General features: G+C 46.0%; 1 protein-coding gene across 2 annotated transcripts in view; it reads right to left on the minus strand.

Annotated features, from left to right (window-relative positions):
* Positions 1–21,189, minus strand: part of GRIN2A (glutamate receptor, ionotropic, N-methyl D-aspartate 2A) — a 442,009-nt gene that overhangs the window by 37,572 nt on the left and 383,248 nt on the right. For both annotated transcript variants that reach the window (XM_010850655.1, XM_010850656.1), the window contains exon 10: positions 6,189–6,376. In XM_010850655.1, the coding sequence (XP_010848957.1) occupies positions 6,189–6,376 (188 nt within the window). The remainder of the gene's footprint in view (positions 1–6,188; positions 6,377–21,189) is intronic.

Below are 21,189 nucleotides of genomic sequence, written 5' to 3' on the forward strand. Positions count from 1 at the left end.
CAGGTGGTGGAAGTGGTAAAGAATCCACCCGCCAATGCAGGAGACCCAAGAGATACCAGTTCGATCACTGGGTTCGGATGATTCCCTGGAGTAGGAAATGGCAACCTGCTCCAGTATTCTTGCCTGGAAAATTCCATGGATAGAGGAGCCTGGTGGGCTACAGTTCATGGGGCCACAAAGAGTTGCACACAACTGAGCGACTGAGCCCATACATATATAAACATGAATATATAGTATATATTAACATATATACATGAATTATTACAAACATGTTCATATTTTTTTCAAAACAGGATGTTTATTTATTTATTAATTAGACATTTTAATTCCACACATTGCCAACCAACTGGATGGTAAGCTCCTTGAAGGAAGGATTCCTTCTTGGAACCTCAGTGCCTAGGAACGTGTGTTTCTCAGTAAACAATGGGTATTGATGATGGATGCTGAAAAGTATCTTTGAGTGTCCCCAGGTGAACCCCCAGGTGGCGCTAGTGGTAAAGAACCCACCTGCCAATGCAGGAGACATAAGAGACGCAGATTTGGTCCCTGGGTCAGGAAGATCCCCTGGAGAAGGGCATGGCCACCCATTCTAGCACTTTTGCCTGGAGAAACCCATAGACAGAGGAGCCTGGTGGGCTACAGTCCATGGGGTAGCACAGAGTCGGACATGACCGAAGCAACTTACCACGCATGCAGGTGCGTGCCACTATTTCAGAAAGGACACAACAGTCAGACAGGAAAAGGAGGGTAAGGTCTTACTGGGACCCTGTGTATCTCTTACAGGAGATTGGCAGGCCCTTTCCTAGGGAAATGCTTGGTAGGCTTCACATAAGAGGTTCCCCCAATAACCAAACACACTACTCAAAAGGTTATATTTACACAGCTCATTAGGAAAATTTTTTATACTTTTGACACTCATTAGACTCGTAATCGTCCACCGAAGCTTCTCTATAACAAGAGATAAACACTCCATTCCAGGGGATGAATAATAATTAGGGACCGCTCAGCACTGTGCTTTTTCCAGGTCTAATTTTGGAGTATAATTAATCCTGCCAAAGCTGCATAAGATAAGTGAAATATTTATGCAGCTGTGTTAATTCATGTATTTACTCCTAGAGAGACATTCAGAATTGGACGTGGCTTTCCGGGAAGATTATCTCAAGACGCCCCCTGGAGCCACGTCATTTTCTCTCCCATGGCTTGGCCTCCAGATGGTCTCTGAAGATGAAGCTGTGAAGACACATCCCCCAATCCAGACAGTCTGACCAGGAAAGACCTGAACTGGGACAGAAAATGTCTCTAAGAATCTAGACACTCTGTTAAAACAGGAAACACCTCTTTGGTTTATCTGGATGCCTCTACTGTTTTTTTATTTGCCACAGAGGGGAGGTTTCCGTTCAGAATGGCATTTCCATGATGGTTGCTGCTGCTACTGCTGCTAAGTTGCTTCAGTCGTGTCTGACTCTGTGCGACCCCTTAGACGGCAGCCCACCAGGCTCCCCTGTCCCTGGGATTCTCCAGACAAGAACACTGGAGTGGGTTGCTATTTCCTTCTCCAATGCATGATGCTAACTTGACCATATTATCACCAATACGACATTAAAAATGGTTTTTTGAATCCTTGAGCTGCGGATGGACAACAATAATGTGGGGGTGGGGGGAGGGGAGGAAGAGAGGAGGAAGGGGAGGGGGACAATGATGATGATGGTGGTGGTGATGATGGCATTTACTGAATCATTTCTATTTCCAGGTGGCTGTTTAAATATAACTTTTCATTTTATCTTCATGACAACCTTATCTGGTAAATATTTCTGTATTCAATTGCAGATGAATAAACTGAGGCTAAAAAAAAATTAACCTTTTCACAGAAGCATTTGGAAATGGGACAATAGATATCATCCAACATACACTAAATTACTTCTTCTTCAAGGGTCTATTGGCTTCCCAGATGGTGCTAGTGGTAAAGACCCTGTCTGCCCAGGCAGGAGATGCTGGTTTGATCCCTGGGTCTCGAAGATCCCCTGGAGTAGGAAATGGCAACCCACTCCAGCATTCTTGCCTGGGAAATCCCATGGACAGAGGAGCCTGGTGGGCTTACAAAGAGTCAGATACGATTGAGTGTGCAAGAGCACACACATACACGTGTACACACACAGGGATCTATACATCTCAAGCATCTAATAAGCAAACTTTAATAGGCATTCTGGAGAATTAATGAAACAAAAGTCTGAAATGACTGACCCTCATCAACAGTAAGTTCCCTTAAAGTAGAGGCTTCGCCACTTACTCACTAAGGGACTGATAAGCCCACTGAGCTGCGGTTTCATTCTCCGTAAAATGATCATAGGCAATATTTAACTTTATAAAGTTGTGATGAATATTCAATTAAAGAACACATGTAACACATCCGGTGTGGTGATTGGCATATCCTATTCCCCAAATATGTTGCTATTTCATAAAAGATGCCGCAGAAGTGACAGCAGTGGTAGGTAGGTGTAGAGTTAGAACTGACAGATTTGACAGCTACCCATCATATTTAAAAGTTTCCTGTCAAATGAAATACATCCTGACACTAACCATTCATCCATGTGTGTAGGTATTCATCCAGTCCTTCAATGACCGGTTGCTTGTTATGTTCAAGAGTCTGTGGTTTTTACTGCTGGAAATGAGACCCTCGTAGCGGGGTAGTTCACACCACGGGGAGGTGCTTAGGTGACCACCGTGGCAGATGGATGCTTCACTCCTCTGTGCACACACGCCTGGTCGTCTGACTCCAAAACTCCTCTTTACAAGGCAGAGCATACTCCAGAGCAGCGGTCCCAACCTTTTTGGCACCAGGGACCGGTTTCACAGAAGACAATCTTTCTATGGATGGGGGGTGGGAAATGGTTTCGGGATAACTCAAGCACATTAAATCTATTGAGCATTTCATTTCTATTATGATTACATCAGCTCCACCTCAGATCATCATTAGACCCCTGAGGTTGGCACCCCTGCTCCAGAGTATACTCTGGGCTTGGCTGTAGGACTTGCTTCGGACAGAAGGGTGTTAGCAGATGTGAATGTGACAAAGCTAGCCAACAAGGACCTATTGTATAGCACAGGGAACTCTGCTCAATATTATGAAAGAAATTCTTAGTTGCTCAGTCGTCTCTGACTCTTGGCAACACCAAGAACTATAGCCCGCCAGGCTCCTCTGTCCATGGAACTCTCCAGGCAAGAATACTGGAGCAGGTTGCCATTCCCTTCTCCAGGGGATCTTCCCAACTCAGGAACCGATCCGGGGTCTCCTCACATTGCAGGCAGATTCTTTACCATCTGAGCCACCAGGGAAGCCCAATCAATATTATGTAACAACCTAAATGGGAAAAGAATTCGAAGAAGAACAGACACATGTATCTGTAGAACTGAATCACTCTGCTATACACCTGAAATTAACAGAGCACTGCTGGTCCATCTATGTGCTGTGCTGTGCTCAGTTGCTTTAGTCGTGTCTGACTCTTTGTGACCCCATGGACTGTAGCCCTCCAGGCTCCTCTGTCCATGGGATTCTGCAGGCCAGAATCCTGGAGTGGGTAGCCATTCCCTCCTCCAGATCTTCCCAACCCAAAGATCAAACCTAGATCTCCTGCATTGTAGGCAGATTCTTTACCTTCTGAGACACCAAGGAAGCCCATGAATACTGGAGTGGGTTGCCATGCCCTCTTCCAGGGGATCTTCCCAACTCAGGAATAGAACCCATATCTCCAGCAGCTCCTGCATTGCAGACAGGTTCTGCAACTATACTCCCATATAAAATAAAAAAATTAAAAAAAGAAAGCTGAGACTTGAAATGTGCCCGTGCAGGTGGGTGTTTTCTCCTGTGCCTCCAACACAGCCAGGAAAAGAGCTTCTCCCAGCTAGCTGCTGCCCTTTCAGCCTGAGACCCAGAATAAACACGGATGGAACAAAGACCACAGAGATGATCCCTGGGCTTGTGGCAGCAGGAGGTGGAGCCACCATGGCCCAAGGCAAGCTTTCCCACTCCACCTGTGCTCCCATGAGCAAAATAAATGCCAATTGTCATGTTCTTCTGAGATGTCACAGCAATAACTGGGCAACACAGCTACAAGTCACTACGACACAGAAAACACGGGTGTTGATCTGACTGAAAGGTACCAATGCCCTAGGGAGAATCCAAAGATTCAGATGCTCTCATGTGGGAGTTAAATATAAACCACATTTAGGTTTCTTGATGACACTGTGAGAACCCAAGGTTTAAATCTGGGAGTAGAGGGTATAAGGCATTATGCCCTTTGCTCAAGTTTACACTAACCGTACACACAAACCTCTGCCTCTTTCAACACTGTGTTTGGCCACAGTGGTTGACAGACCGTCCTCCCCAGCCCTGGACAAGAGAAGCATGTTTTCACATGTGTGCATGCTCAGTCACTTCAGTTGTGTATGACTCTTTGTGATCCTATGGATTGTAGCCCACCAGGCTCCTCTGTGCATGGGATTCTCCAGGCAAGAATACTGGAGTAGGTTGCCATCTCCCACTCCAGGGGATCTTCCTGACCCAGGGAGCAAACCCAAGGTTCTTATATCGCCCTCATTGACAGGCGGGTTCTTTATTTCTAGTGCCACCTGGGAAGCCCTGCATTTTCGGGAACCATCTCCAAATGTAGCCTCCGCCCTTGAACGCAGCTTCTGACCTATGCCCTGAACTTCTGTTTCCTACTCACACTTACCCGTTTCTAGGGTTCACCTGCCATCTCTGCTGCTTTTGCTTTTCCCATCTCAGTGTTGGCAAATCCAAGGGCTCCAACATGCCATTGGAGCCAGAACAGGATTCTAAAACCATGTCCTGGAGCAATGGGCTATGTTGAAATCCCCAATTAAAAGGAGAGATGGACAGAAGGAAATGCTGCTGGAGAGAGTCAGTCCAGTTAGCTGGAAGCTCCAGAAACACCCTCATTCCATTAGACTGCAAGCCCATGTGGGCGGAAATGGTCTTTTTTCAGGATAGGCAGCCAAGGGGTGGACTGTAGTGGAAACCCATGGGGTTTCTACTAACTCTTCCCTGTATAGCAATCACCTGTCCTTCATCTGCCCATAGGAAGACAGTAGGAGCTGTCGTGTTAGGACAATGTAACCCTACCCTTTATTCACTCCTGAGGGGTCCAGGAAAGAGCCTTTGACCCAAAATCGATCAGGAATCATTCCTCTGGAATTTGAAATTTAGAATTCGGAAAATAGAGACTAGGACTTATTACAGCCTAGTTGTGTGATGTCACTGCTCTAGAAACAGTGATGGACAGGGGAGCCTGGTGTACTATAGTCCACTGGGTCTCAAAAAGTCAGACACTGGGCGTGACTGTGTTCAGAGACTTAGCAACTGAACAAGAAGTGCTCTAGAGCAAAGCTTTCCCCCTTAACCCTGATACTATAAACATGTGAAAGTCAAAGCTGCTCAGTTGTGTCCAACCCTTTGTGACCCCATGGACTATAGTTCACCAGGCTCCTCTGTCCATGGGACTCTCCAGGCAAGAAGAATAGAGTGGGTTGCCATGTCCTCCTCCAGGGGATCTTTCTGACCCAGGGATTGAACCTGGGTCCCCTGTGTTGCAGGCAGATTCTTTACTGTATGCTTGGGGTCAGATAATTCTGTGTTTTGAGATTTTTTTTTTTGCCGGGGGGTGGTGGGTGGGGCTGTCCTGGGCATTGAAAGATGCCACCCTCACCCCTGGCCTCTACCCACCAAATGCTGGTATCAAATAACCTCCTTGTCATGACAATCAAAAATATCTCCAGACACAGCCAAATATCCCCCAGGGGATGAAATCCCTGCCCCACACTGAGAAGCACTCCTTCAGAGAGAGGACCCATGAATTACTGCTGCTGAGGCCCCAGGCCTGCCCTGGTTCCTGTTTTTCCCTCTGAACCTATTTGCTCAACTCTTTCCTAAATTCACTGAGATAGACACTTCTGTATCCTTAAAATAAACTCCTTTTAATGGACTTAGCTGTCTGTAATTGGTTTCCATTATAAGCAACCTAAAGAACCATGGTACCATGTGGTCAGCACTCAGTAAATATTTACAGTGAGTTAAGTCATTACCCAAAGATCCACTGGAAAGCCAGTTAGGAAGCAGAGAGTGTGAGGGTCTCCAGTCCCCCAGAAGTAGGGGAAGTCAACCAGAGTCTTACCATCACCCACAAACTGGAGCAGGGCCAGGTCAATCTGCCTCTTCCACGGTGAACCCTTCTGGAGGGCGATCCCGTAACCAGTGGTAGCAAAGATGTACCCACTCCCAATGGTCACCAGCTTGCAGCCTTCGTCCCTCCCAGCCTTGTAATTCAAGACGGCAGCGTCGTAGATGAAAGCATCCAGTTTCCTGCAACGACAAGAAGCCAGGGAGTCAAGGCAATGGCGAGGTACCGTCTTGGGGCCCATCTCCTGAGGCCTGATCCAGCACCCCACACTTCCCTATCATCCAGGAGATGACTCATCACTGCTCTGTCCCATCATCATAAAAGGATCTATTTTTAATGAGGAGATAAAAGCCAAAACCTTTTCTCCCTGAGTTACAAGAGGCAGCTAAATAAAGACATGAAGAATCCTTATGCCCAAGTGAGTAAACAGTTGAGTTTGCTGGTCGCTAAGTGTTTGCCATCAGCACTCCCAACAGTGTAGAACGGTGGCCTATTTAGAGAGGTTTGTGTTGGAACAAAACAAACCATTAACGGACAGGAGACTTTGGTGGCTGCGTGTAGGAAGCAGAGAGACTAAACAGGAATGATGTCCTTTCCTGTCCAAAGAGATATGTTTACTATTCATTTGTATTACAAATATTATTATATCATAATTTTTAGAAGTCAAAATAATGTAGAAAATATTAAGAGTACAGTTAAAATTGCCTATAATTCTGTAACTCAGAGGCAACCTCTGTTAATGTATTTGCGAACAAACTTCCAAATTTTGTATGCATTTGTATATACACACACACATACACACATCTTTGAAAACAGGGGCTGGTAACTTCTTTTGTAAAGACACTATAATAAATAGTTTAGGCTTAGTCTCTGATGCAACTACTCAACTCTGCTGGTGTAGCATGTTACAGGCTGAATTGTGCTTTCTCAAAATTCATATGTTGAAGTCCTAAGCTCAAGTATCTCTGAATATGAGCTTATTTGGAGATGGGGTCATTGCAGATGTGATTAATTAAGGCAAGGTCATACTGGAGCAAGGTGGGCTCCTAACCCAATACCACTGGTGTCCTGATAAAAAGAAGGAATTTGGAGAGAACGAACTTATGTTGCCAGGGGGAAGAATGGGGAGAAGGGATAGTCAGGGAGTTTGGAATGTGTATGTACACACTGCTCTATTTTAAGTGAATAGCCAACAAGGACCTACAGTATAGCACAGGGAACTCTGCTCCATGTTACATGGCAGCCTGGATGGGAGGGGAGTTTGGGGAAGAATGTGTGTTAGAGGTTCAGTTGTGTTGGACTTTTTGCAACCCCATGGACTGTAGCCCACCAGGCTCCTCTGCTCACAGGATTTCCAAGGAAAGAACACTGGAGTGGGTTGTCATTCCCTTCTCCAGGGGCTCTTCCCAATGCAGGGATCTGAACCCTGCATTGAGGGCGGATTCTTTACCATCTGAGCCACCAGGGGAGAATCAGTTCAGTCAGTTCAGTTGCTCAGTTGTGTCCGATTCTTTGCGACCCCATGAATTGCAGCATGCCAGGCCTCCCTGTCCATCACCAACTCCCGGAGTTTACCCAAACTCATGTCCATCGAGTCAGTGATGCCATCCAGCCATCTCATCCTTTGTCACCCCCTTCTCCTCCTGCCCCCAATCCCTCCCAGCATCAGGGTCTTTTCCAATGAGTCAACTCGTTGGCCAAAGTATTGGAGTTTCAGCTTCAGCATCAGTCCTTCCAATGAACACCCAGGGGAGAACAGATACATGTATATGTATGGCTGAGTCCCTGGCTATCCACCTGAAACTATTACAATGTCATTAATTGGTTAGATCCCAGTACAAAATAAACAGTTTTTAAAAAGTAAAAAGAAGGAATCTGGACACAGACGTGCTCACAGGGAGACTGTCAAGGGAAGGTGGGAGTTATGCTGCCACAAGCCTAGGAACCACCAGAGGCCAGAAGACTCTTCTGGTGCCTTCAGAGGGGCCACAGCCCTACGGACAACCTTGATCTTGACCTTCCAGCCTCCAGAAATACGAGACAAAAAAATTCCTATTGCTTAAGCTTCTCAGTTTGTGATGCTTTGTTATCAAAATCCTAGGAAATTATGCATAGTATGAGAGCAGCCATCGATAACACATAAATGAAGGAGTTCAACTCTGTCCCAATAAAATGTTATTTACATGAAATAGCCTGGCCCATGGGACATTAGTTTGCCAACACTGTTTCAATATCCAAAATATAATGATGCCATGCAAACCATCTTACCGATGGCTTTCTTTTCTTATTTCATCCCACACATAGTGAATGTGCTTCCATGTCAGTAAACAGAGCACTCTTTTTAATTTTTTGGTACATTTATTTTTATTGAGGTATAACTTATATGAAATAAAGCACTAGATAAATTTTTACATACGTGTACATCCTTGAAATCATCACACAGATCAAGAAAGAAAACATCACCATCATTTCAAAAGTTCTGTTCACCTCTCCCAGTCAGCACCCTCTAAAAAGCAAGCACCGGTAACCCTCTCAAAGATATCATTGCTGCTGTTTAGTTGCTAAGTCGCGTACGGCTCTTTCTGACCCTACGGACTGCAGCACGCCAGGCTCCTCTGTCCTCCACTGTCTCCCGCAGATTGCTCAAATTTATGTCCATTGAGTCTATGGACTCAGTGCTATCTAACCATCTCATCCTCTGCCGGCCTCTTCTTTTGCCTTTGATCTTTCCCAGCATCAGCGTCTTTTCCAATGAGTCGGCTCTTTGCATCAGGTGGCCAGAGTATTGGAGCTTCAGCATCAGCCCTTCCAATGAATATTCAGGGTTGATTTCCTTTAGGATGGACTGGTTTGATCTCCTTGCTGTCCAAGGACTCTCAAGGGTCGTCTCCAACACCACAATTCAAAAGCATCAATTCTTTGGTATCCAGCCCTGTTTATGGACCAACTCTCACATTTGTACATGACTACTGGAAAAACCATAGCTTTGACCACATGGACCTTTGTTGGCCAAGTGATGTCTCTGCTTTTCAATACCCTGTCTAGATTTTGTTGTGGACCACATTTTGTCAGAACTTTTCACAGCAGAAGGACTGATGTTGAAGCTGAAACTCCAATACTTTGGCCACCTGATGCGAAGAACTGACTCGTTTGAAGAAACCCTGATGCTGGGAAAGATTGAAGGCAGGAGAAGGGGACAACAGAGGATGAGATGGTTGGATGGCATCACCGAGTCAATGGACATGAGTTTGGGTAAACTCTGGGAGTTGGTGCTGGACAGGGAGACTCAGCATGCTATGTATGGTCCATAGGGTCGCAAAGAGTCGGACAAGACTGAGCGACTGAACTGAACTGAACTTCACTGTGACCCATCCATCTTGGGTGGCCCTTCATGGCATGGCTTATGGCTTCTTTGGGTTACACAAGCCCCTTCACCATGACAAGGCTGTGATTCATGAAGGGGTTCAAAGACAAGGCTGCGCCTAATTCATGACCTACATACCTATTAGTGGGCATGTATGTTGCTTCCTATTTTTTAAGTTATTTAAGAAGGCGGATTCATGTTGATATATGGCAAAACCAATACAATACTGTAAAGTTAAAAAAAAAAAAGAAGGCTGAAATGATCAACCACCCTTGAAAACAGGGACAGAAGTATAAACTCTAAAGTAATAAGAAAAGTCAGTTGAGGAGTGCTCAACTTCCTGACACTTTTTCAGCTTTACTGCCCTTCTCTCCTTAACAAGAAGACATAAAACAGTGAAGCAAAGAAAAATGAACGTGGCAGAGAGAGCATGAAAAATGCTGCCTCCTTCCAGAGACAACTGCTGAAGGGCTCCCTGTGGGAACAAAACTATTTGGAAGGTTTACAGCTATGTTCTTCATTTTAATTTTTTTGTTTCTTTAATGGCTAGGGATGGGGCCAAACTACAGGACGTGTCTCGCCAACAGACTCTGAAGCTTTCATCTCAGGGCTATAGAGTTGGCGACTCAGCTAGCTCTCTGAGACCATTAAAAGGGCATCAGATGATCCAAGTGGAAGAGTGGGAAAAACCGGGTTGTTGTCAATGGTGATGATGAACGCAACTGACAAACCAAGAGGAAAGAGCCTTTCCGGAGAGCCAGCAATGCTACTGTGGTTCAGTCGCTCAGTTGTGTCCGACTTGTTGTGACCCCATGGACTGCAGCACGCCAGGCTTCCCTGTCCACCATCGTCCAGAGTTTGCTCAAACTCATGTCCATTGAGTCAATGATGTCATTCAAACATCTCATCCTCTGTTGCCCCCTTCTCCTCCTGCCCTCAATCTTTCCCAGCATCAGAGTCTTTTCTAATGAGTTGGCTTCTCCCATCAGGTGGCCAGAGTATTGGAGCTTCAGTTTCAGGATCAGTCCTTCCAATGAATATTCAGGGTGGATTTCCTTTAGGATTGACTGGTTTGATCTCCTTGCAGTCCAAGGGACTCAATCTCAAGAGTTCGCCAACACCACAGTTTGAAAGCATCAATTCTTCACTGCTCAGCCTTCTTTATGGTCCAGAACATGGACCATATGGTCCAACACTCACATCCACACATGACTACTGGGAAAACCATAGCTTTGACTACAGGGACCTTTGTCAGAAAAGTAATGTTCTTGCTTTTTAATATGCTATCTAGTTTTGTCATGGCTTTTCTTCCAAGGAGCATGTGTCTTTTAATTTCATGGCTGCAGTCACCATCTGAGTGATTTTGGAGCCCAAGAAAATAAACTCTGCCTCTGTTTCCATTGTTTCCCCATATATTTGCCATGAATTGATGGAACCAGGTGCCATGATCTTAGTTTTTTGAACGTTGAGATTTAAGCCAACTTTTTCACTCTCCTCTTTCACCTTTATCAAGAGGCTCTTTAGTTCCTCTTTACTTTCTATCATAAGAGTGGTGTCATCTGTGTATCTGAGGTTATTGATATTTCTCCTGGCAATCTTGATTCCAGCTTGTCCTTCATCCAACCCAGTACATCCAAGAATGATGTACTCGTTTCCCAATTTTGAGCCAGTCTATTGTTCCATGTCCAGTTCTAACTGTTGCTTCTTGACCTGCATACAGGTTTCTCTGAGACCCATGGACGTTGTGGGGGTGGGGGGTGTAGTTGTTAAAGGTTGATTTGTGCATGATGGCAGGAGGGCATGTGACAGGAGCCATGGAGGAACAGATGGAAGGGATCTATGTTCTTTGTCTACATTTGGATGACAGCATCACCTCAGGAAAGTCACTTCCTTCTTTTGCACTGCTGGTTTGTCATCTGTGAGATGAGGTTGACATTGTGGAACTATGGAATTCTATAATTCTGAAACCTGAGTCATCTCTGTCAGTCCAAATAGGGAAACTGAGACTTAGGATAACATGTGTCCTGGGGTCTTTGGGACAAATGGATGGCATGTATCGTCTTAATGAAGGTGGAATGCCTGCAACTCCAACGCTTTATGTTGCCATAGGGATGCTAAGAACCTGGGTTTTATTGAAACTTTCTAAGACTCACCCATCTCTTTCACCTCAATTCCTCAAAAAGCAAACACAAACAAACGCCTAGGTGTGTACAAGGGTATTCATATGTGAAGGCCATTTGTTGGTATTCATGGGGTGAAAGTCCTCCCCATCCTGCTAACCCACCACATGCTGATACATTTCTGGAATGGAAATTAAATTTGTACCTGGCCCCTGTATGAGAGCTGTCCAAGAGCAGTTTAGATTTGTATTTTATGGAGAGGCACAGATTTCTGCAAATCATTACCATATTTCATGACAAGTCTTGAGCTGAGCAAAAAACAGCTGGATAAGCACAAAGAAAAAGGGGAAGTTTACTTGGAAAACGAAGCTTGCAAAAGTAAGATATCATCAAGTCAGAGGGAGGACACCTGCAAAAGACACAGTTAATTCTGAGCAAAGTGATCACACGTGGGCACCTCTGGGTGGACTGGCACCGGTACCCTTAGAGGGGTATGGCCAGGAAGACTCTCTGCGGTCTCAGGGCCACGTCAGAACCAAAGTGAGGACAACAGGTGAAGGAAGCCACAGGGCTACGTGACTTTGATTTCTGTCCCTCATGGAGGATTCTAGACAGCTGGAGTCTAAGTGCATTGGTCACAGATACCTGCATGTTCAAGAACATCTGAGGGCTTACACAGTGCCCCCGATAGACATGGCCATTGTTTGTACAATGCTCGACAGAAGTGCACAGTTATTTTACACGCATTGTCCCAGTGGGGCCTCACAAATGCCCAGTACGGAGATTTATTATTATTAATTATTTTATTTTCTTGTGTTGTTTATGAGCAGATGAGATTGCGAGAGGCTAAGGAACTGTAGTACTGGAGAAAACCTGAGAGTCCCCTGGACAGCAACGAGATCAAACCAGTCAGTTCTAAGGGAAATCAACCCTGAATATTCACTGGAAGGACTGATGCTGAAGCTGAACCTCCAATATTTTGGACACCTGATGGGAAGAGCTGACTCATTGGAAAAGACCCTGATGCTGGGAAAGAATGAAGGCAGGAGGAGAAAGGGGGAGCAGAAGATGAGATGGTTGGATGGCATCACCGACTCAATGGACATGAACTTGGGTGAACTATGGGGGATGGTGAGGGGCAGGGAGACCTGGCATGCTGCAGTCCATGGGGTCACAAAGAGTGGGACACAGCTTAGTGACTGTACAACGACGAAAGCCTGCTTGAAGCTCACCAGCAGAATTTCCAAACTTTGTACAGGAAGTTCCCTACAAAGGAACCTTCAAGTTACGAACTTTCAAAGATGCTAATATGCATTCCATCAATGTTAAGCGCGAGTGAAATCACGGCTTACCCTCCATCTCCTCTTGCTGAATATCCTTCAGCTTTCCCATCTCTCACCTCCTTTCTCCCCTCCAGTCAGTGACTCTTCTTGCCTGTTCGCTCCATGCCAGCCCTGTTGTACTAAACTACTGTACTTTACAAGGTACTGTACTGTAACATTAAAAATGCTTTCTCTATTTTTTGTGCCTGTTTTTTAATGTATTATTTGCATGAATGTAATATAAACTTATTATAGTACAGTACAATATAGCTGACTGTGTTAGTCGGGCGCCTAAGCTAACTCTGTTGGACTCAGGAACAAACTGGACTTATGAATGCACTCTCGGAATGGAACTCAATTGTACGTAGGGGACTTACTACACACACACTGTCTATAGCAGCACTGTCCAGAACTTTCTACAGTGATGGAAATACTCCATATCTGTGCTATGACTATCGAGCACTTCACATGTAGTTAGTGCAACTGAGGACCCGAGGTGTCCATTTTATTTCTTTTCATTAAATCATATTCCAGTATAAATGGCCACACGAGGTTGGGGGCTACAGAAGTGGCTCCCAGTGGGCGGGGGAGGCCAGGGCCTTGCCTCTCCTGGCTCCGACTCAGAGACCTGTGCCTTTGATCTCCTTCCCACTGAAGGAAAAATGTTCCCATTATTGAAAAGATGTAAAACTTGCTGACGTCTTCCAGCTCAGGCTTTGTGGTCAAAGCCTTTGAACAAGGGCCCTGTGTTTCTCAGCCTCCTTCTTCTCCCTGTAAAGCAGGGCAGATGTGAGCTGCCCTCCAAGGGCCACTGGGAATAAAGGGAGGTTATGTAAGGAGATGTGTGTGCAGGGCCTGCACTGATGGATCCCTCTGCATTCAGATTTTCCAGCAGAGGGGCTTATAACATTCATGCACTGTGCAGGACAAACCCGGTCCTGAATACTTTATAGACATTATCTTGTTTCACTTACTTCTTCTAACTGAATAAAGTTGGATGCACACCTGCCATCCCTGTGGAATGAGGAAATGGAAGCCCTGAGAGGTAAAGTGAGGGACATGGCAGGCCAGCTTATGTAAGTGTCAGATGGCACTTGGGCTTAACACCGCGTGACGACAAAGGCCACAGACATAACCACCGGGACCATGTTATCCACAGACCGTAGAGTAAACAGAAGCAACTCTGCCTCTTACGAAATTCAGGCTGGGGTTACAGCTCGATGTGAGGCCCACCGTGATGAAAAAAGGGAAAGGATCAGATCAGAGCCATCGGGGTTTTAAAAGATCTGGTGGGTTTTCAGTTTCGTCTGTCTCTTTCCCAGGAGATGCTCAGCCATGTGTGGTCTGGTGTCACCTCCAGAGGAGACATCTCTTGCCCTCAACACATCTTAACCCTACTTGTTTGGGAGTCGTTTAGGCATAGATGGCCATAGCTTCTTGTTGAGGGTGGAGCGTCAGAAAGAGAAGCTCACCTGAGACCCAAAACGCTGGGGGGATTGGCACTGTGATGGTGGGTGAGAGAGAGGCACATTAGGCTTCACTGTGGTAACTGGCAGCTCTGGGGATGAAACAACACGGACATTGGAAGCGGGCACTGGACGAAGAACCCCTCAGAACTCAGAGCCGTGGCTGGAAGCCCCAGCCCTCACAGGGAGGAGCCGGTGATGTTTTTCTGCTGGGTGTTTCCTTCTCTTGCTTTTTTTCTTCTTTTCTTAATGTACTCATTTACTCATTTTTGTGGTGGGTCTTTGTTGCTGCGCAGGCTTTGCTCTAGTTCCGGCGAGTGGGAGCTACGTTTTGCTGCGGTGCACGGGTTTCTCATCGCAGTGGCTTCTCTCGTTGCAGAGCACAGGCACTAGGGCATGCGGGTTTCAGCAGTTGCGGCACGTGGGCTCAGAAGTTGCGGCTCCCGGCTCTAGAGCGCAGACTCAGTAGTCATGCACGGGCTTAGTTGTTCCGCAGGATGTGGGATCTTCCCGGACAAGGGATCAAACCTGTGTCTCCTGCGTTGGCAGGCGGATTCTTTACCACCAAGCTACCAGAGAAGCCTCTCTTCTGCTTTTAAAGCAGAGACGTCTACGGCCCTGCCATCCCAGCTCCTGCCGATCCACACGGCTGTCACTGGCTCAGTGCTTCTCCCACTTAGGGGCGGGGGAGGCTCACAGATCCCGTCTGAGAACCATGATGGGGACAGAATGCCTGCCAGGCCCACCTCTGCTCCCTACAGAAGGGTGAGCTCTTCTCCAAACATTTGTGACAAATGAGCTGACACCTCGGCTCGCCAGGGCGAGGGCTGGAACACAAGAGCGCCTGAAAAGTCACGCTGTGCGGTGCTGGCTGTGTGACATCCCCACCCCCCGCCAGGCATCACCGAGGCCGCGTGGGTGCTGTCATCCTCTCCCCATCACCCACGGTCCTCAAGGAAAGCAAATGATTAAAAATGACAGTGATTCCGAACGAGAGGGGGAAACAAGTCCTCCTCTCTGCAAATCTGCAAAGAGCAAAGGAGGACTCTCACGTGTGTCCCAAGCTACTTTAACCCAGCGGCTTCCTGCTGCAGTTTTGACAGCTTTGCGGAGCGGCTGCGGCTTTCTCCAGTGTGTAGATCTGACCCTGTTACTTCAGCGGGTCTCTCTTGTAGCTACACGATGGCCTGAATGTTCACTCCTTGCCCTAAGACTGTCTGCTGGCCAAGCAGACTTCCCCTTGCACAGGGGGAGACTGTGGCCTCCAGTCACCGCATGGCTCCTTTGGGGAAAGGGGCTTGTATCGTCAAGGGGCTTGACATTTCCTCATCAAAAGTTTCCGGTTTTAGCTCATCATCTCCTTGGGCATGTTTTCAGAGGCTCTCTGGGGGGGATCTCAGCACATTTAAAGGCTAATTATACAGTTAAAGTTAATTATTCATTCATTAACATTCAAGAAGTCTTTAACTTAGACACTGACTTCTTCTGATGAATTAATGGAACCAGAACATGTGTCTATGTGTGTTGTGGTGCGTGTATGTTTTGGAGGTCTAGTGCAAAGCGTTAGTGAGACTTGAGCATCTCTTGGATGATAACTGGTTGTATTTTGGGGTGGGGGAGCTCATCAAAGCCTTGTTATGAAGAGAAGCATGGCAGTCAGCAGTTCAGGCAGGTCAGCAGGAAGAATGTGGGACAGTGGATGGGGTTCGGGTCTACCTCGGCCAGCGCTACGGATGAGAGCCAGTCATGGGATCTCTCTGAGCTTTGGTTTTCTTATCTGTAAGATAGGGTAATAGCAGCTCTTTCATGGGGCTGGATAGTTCTTGTTTAGTCGCTCAGTTGTGTACAAATCTTTATGACCCCATGGACCACAGCACGCCAGGCCTCCCTGTCCTTCACCATCTCCCCAAGTTTGCTCAAACTCATGTCCATTGAGTCAATGATGCCATCCAACCATCTCATCCTCTGGTGTCCCCTTCTCCTCCCCCCCTCAATCTTTCCCAGCATCAGGGTCAGCTCTGTGCATCAGGTGACCAAAGTATTAGAGCTTCAGCATCAGTCCTTCCAATGAATATGCAGGGTTGATTCCCTTGGATACTGGATGGATGAATGTGGGAGTGAAGGTGTTTTAGAAATTGTGTCTCCTGGTACAAATCCAGGGGATGGCTGGGGCAGGGGTGACATCAGTGAGCAGAGAAGCCATGGTGTGCAGATCACCATCAAAGCATCCAGACTCAGTGCTACTGGTGGGTGAGGCACATTCACGGGCCTAAGAAGAGGTACCCTTGATACACGACAGCCTTTGGAAGTGTCTGCTTGGGCAAGGGACACTCCATACATACAGAGACTGTACCTGCCATCAGCATGGGATGGTCTGAAATAGATTTTAGGAAAATGACCCAGAGTCACATTTTGAAGTTTATGTGTACAAACTTTGAAGTCAGAATTATACCAACCCTGATGCCTTTTCACTAAGGAAGCATTTTTCAGAGCAAACTCCATTAAGCTAATTTAATTCCTAGATCAATGCCTCGCGTAACATAGTTGAATTATTTCCAATTTCTTTTTTTTGGAAACTATTTTCACTGGGATCAATTCCTTTGTGTTGCAATTTTACAAGGATTTGATTAATTGATCAGTGTTTGGACCGTAAGACATTTTACTAATTTATAACTTCTGCCATCTTGAGCTTTCTTTAATGGGGATGGTGGCCATCAAGTCCAATTCTCCTGGGTCAAAATTGCACAGAGAGGCAAAGTTGGCCAAGAAGATTTGAGTCATTTCTGGATTTGCAGTCAATAACAAATTTCACCCTGTGTGCTTTTTGCTGCTGTCAGTTTAATTTGTGTTGATTAATTCTTCCAGTAATATTCACTGTGAATTGGGTAAAAAAGACGGATGGTGACTATTTATTTTTTAACTGAGAACATTCTGAGCAGTATTGTAAGATTGAGACAGAGAGAGGCAGAGAAGGAGGGAGAAAACAAGGGAGGGGAAAAATACAGATGGAAGCAGGCACCAAGGAAAATGGGAAGACAGGGAGAGAAGAAGACAGGAAAGAACAGCAAAGAGTGAGGGAGAGAGACAGAGGAGGAGAAAGTGATTAAGACAGAGAGGGAGAGAGTGAAAAGAGGGAGACAGACTTACAAAAGGAGACTCAGAGATGAGAGCGAGGGAGAAAAGGAGGTCATGAGAGGGGAAAGAGAAAGAAAGAAGAAGGAAGGGAGCAAACCAGGAGGGAAAGAAAGGAGGAGGGGAGAAAGAGGAGGAGGGAGTTCAGTTCAGTTCAGTCATTCAGTTGTGTCCGATTCTTTGCGACCCCATGGACCACGGCATGCCAGACCTCCCTGTCCATCACCAACTCCTGGAGTTGACTCAAACTCATCTCCACTGAGTCAAAGATGCCATCCAACCATCTCATCCTCTGTTGTCCCCTTCTCCTCCCTCCCTCAATCTTTCCCAGCATCAGGGTCTTTTCAAATGAATCAGCTCTTCGCATCAGGTGGCCAAAGTATTAGAGTTTCAGCTTCAACATCAGTCCTTCCAATGAACACTCAGGACTGATCTCCTTTAGGATGGACTGGTTGGATCTCCTTGCAGTCCAAGGGACTCTCAAGAGTCTTCTCGAAGGAGGGAGAGAGGGTGGAGAAAGGGAGAAACAGCGGAAAGGAAACAGGGCAAACAGTTTGCCTACTAACAACCTCAAAAACAGGACAAGGTTAACATGACACAGCAAACCCCCCTTCTTCATTACTGCTGAATTTAACAAACTAACCTTATCCAAGATGTTGCTAGATCATGTACTGCAACCTTTTGATTTTTCAGGAGAGAAAACCAAAGCCCAGAGGACGTCTCTGCCCTGGGTGTCCCACAGCATCAGAGCTTCCAGACCCGTCTACCACCTGCCAAAGCAATGTGCCTTCAGGGCAAGGCTGTCACCGGCTTCCCAAATCAGAGCGCCTGTCCTCGAGTTGGGTATGGAGTCAGAGAAGCGCTGCTGTGGGGTGTTGGGTGAGTCTGTGCTCAGCCCTAAGCCTTGACTTCCCCGTCTGACCAGAAGGAAAACAATCTCTTCCAGTAGTTGTACTCTGATTGAAGGAAGGAATGGAGGTAAATTTGCTTGAGGGATTATAAGGCGCTATGCAAATGCTATTCCTTCTTCATGCTACTGCTCATGCTCTGACCCAGGAAAAGTATTGATTCCTGCTGACATGTCAATCTTTTATGGAGTTTCTTAGTAGATATTCTTCAAGGGTCGGGATCAGAGTAACCCAACTACTGCAAAAGTTCCATGGTGCACAGCACATTATTTAAAATGCTCATACTACAAAGAATGCTTTCTGTTACAGACTTTTCCTGAATGTTTGCTGTGTGCCAGACACTGCTCTCTGCCTGCCTGTCTCATTGAATCCTTACAACGGTTCTAAGTGCAAGTTCCTAAGTCATGGTTCCTAGGTGAAGGAATTGTAGTTAGCATTATTTTATAAACAAAAACCCTGAGGTCTAGGAAGTTAATTAGCTTGTCTAAAGTCCCACAGCTGACCGTCAGCAGAGAGGGAATTCGAATCCAGGATGCTTGGCTCTTAAGCAGCACCACACACTCCTGGTAGAGACGGTGATCCTGCTGAACTTGTCACATACCAGGACTGAAAGACAGGGATTCTCAAAGGCCAGAAAATATATGACAGTGAGAGACTGGGGAAAGAATCAATGAAACCCTATTATGTGTCTGGTACAGCGCCGGGAATTTTCCCTAAGTCAATTCATTCAATCCTCAAAGGAGTTCTGAATGTGTGTGTCAATCCTGTCTGACTCTTTGTGATTCCATGGACTGTAGCCCACCAGGTACCTCTGCCCATGGGATTTTACAGGCAAGAATACTGGAGTGGGTAGCTATTTCCTCCAGGATTTGGAAGATGTAGGAAATAGGTTCAGAGAGGTTATTTAAATTTCCAGAAGTCACACAGCTGGTAATTAGCAGAGTACGAAAATGAAGCTAGGTATTTCTCAACTCAAGGTTGATGCTCTGAATCATGGGGTCATTCAGAAAATACATAAGTCAGTCAATCAGCTGAATAAGACTAACCTTTTCCAGAAAGTATAAATACTCTGACCCAGAAGTCATACTTCTTGAGATCATTCCTAGAGGATGACTTGCTGAAGCGCACAGATACCTCATCGAGGATTTTAACATGACCATATTACCAAGAGCCCCCCAGAGGGAACTAATATAATAAACTGTGCTATATGCAAACCGTGGAATTCTTTCCAGCCATCGAAGAGAATGAAGGCAAAAGATACCTATGGACATGGAAGGCACTTCAAAACACATTATTAATTGAAAAACCAAACTGTGCCTTACTTCATAGAGTTTGAAAGCACCCCACAGAATAAAATTTTATAATTATATGTGAACACATAAATATTTGCAAATGCATCTGACAATGGTCTGGGAGAAATGGCATGTATATCAAAGAGAGCACGCTGCTTACCTGCAGGGAGTGGGGGTGATTTGGAATTAGGACACAGTCAAATGGATGCTTATTTATCTGCATTTTTTACCAGCAAGAATATCTTCTTTTGTGAGAAGTGACAGAGCATAGTGACTAACAGCAGAGATGGTAGAGTCACTTCAAACCCCATCTCTGAAGCTCACCAGCAAGAGACTTAAGCTGCGCGTGGCAGTGTGTGCATACATGCTCATTCGCTCAGTCGTGTCCGACTCTCTGCGACCCTATGGACTATAGCTTGCCAGGCTCCCCTGTCCATGGGATTTCCCAGGCAAGAATACTGGAGTGGGTATCTATTTCCTCCAGGATTTGGAAGATGTGGGGAAAAGGCTCAGACAGGTTGTTTAAATTTCCTTGAAAATTAAGAGTGGGTTGCCATGTCCTTCTCCAAGCAATCTTCCTGACCCAGAGAATGAACCTGGGTCTCCTGCACTGAAAGCAGAGTCTTTACCTCTAAGCCACTTGGGAAGCCCACATGCAGTACAGGGGAGCCAAATTTGCCATCCCAAATGGTGTCTCTTTGGCATGAGGACTAAGTTAGGCTGATTATTTTTAAGAAACAAGAGACTCAGGAAATGTTTCTTTTTACCTCCTCCTTAACTGCCTGAAGAATTTAGATGAAGGGCTTGTTCCCAGAATAGAGCTACCAACAGAGCTGTCTGCAAAGAACATGGGTTTACTCTGTTTGGGGAGACAGAACGGGGGTTAAAGATCGGTATGTCCCACCATCTCCATGGCCCGGCAAATTTATTCACCAAACATCTGCTTTTCCATCTCCATGTCATTTGCCTTCCTCTCCTGGGAAGCTCCAACCCTCCTACCTCCAACATCCTCTTTTGTCTTTAGCTGAGGATGGTATTTAAGGTGAGGCTTGGGCCCTTTGGGTGAGTTAGCCAGTTCTCCTGGGTCTCTCCCACGTACACATTATTAAAATTTTGTTTGACTTTCTCCCGCTAACCTGTCTCATGTCAATTTAATTCTTCGACCAGCCAGGAAACAACTAGAAGAGTCAGGAAACATTTCTCCCCCTCCCATGCCTGACGATCGTTTCTCTGTGTACCCAGTGCAGATGCTGGATATGTCAACCCTCATGGGGCGGCTGTGAAATTAAATGAAGAATTATAGGTAAGTGCTTATAAGAGCATCTGGCACAGAGAGAGAACAACTAAGCATTTGAGATGAGGAAGCAGGGATGGAAACTAGCCAACACAAT

Source organism: Bison bison, unplaced genomic scaffold (genome assembly GCF_000754665.1).
Source record: "Bison bison bison isolate TAMUID 2011002044 unplaced genomic scaffold, Bison_UMD1.0 scf7180017864293, whole genome shotgun sequence".
Taxonomy (NCBI): Eukaryota; Metazoa; Chordata; class Mammalia; order Artiodactyla; family Bovidae; genus Bison; species Bison bison.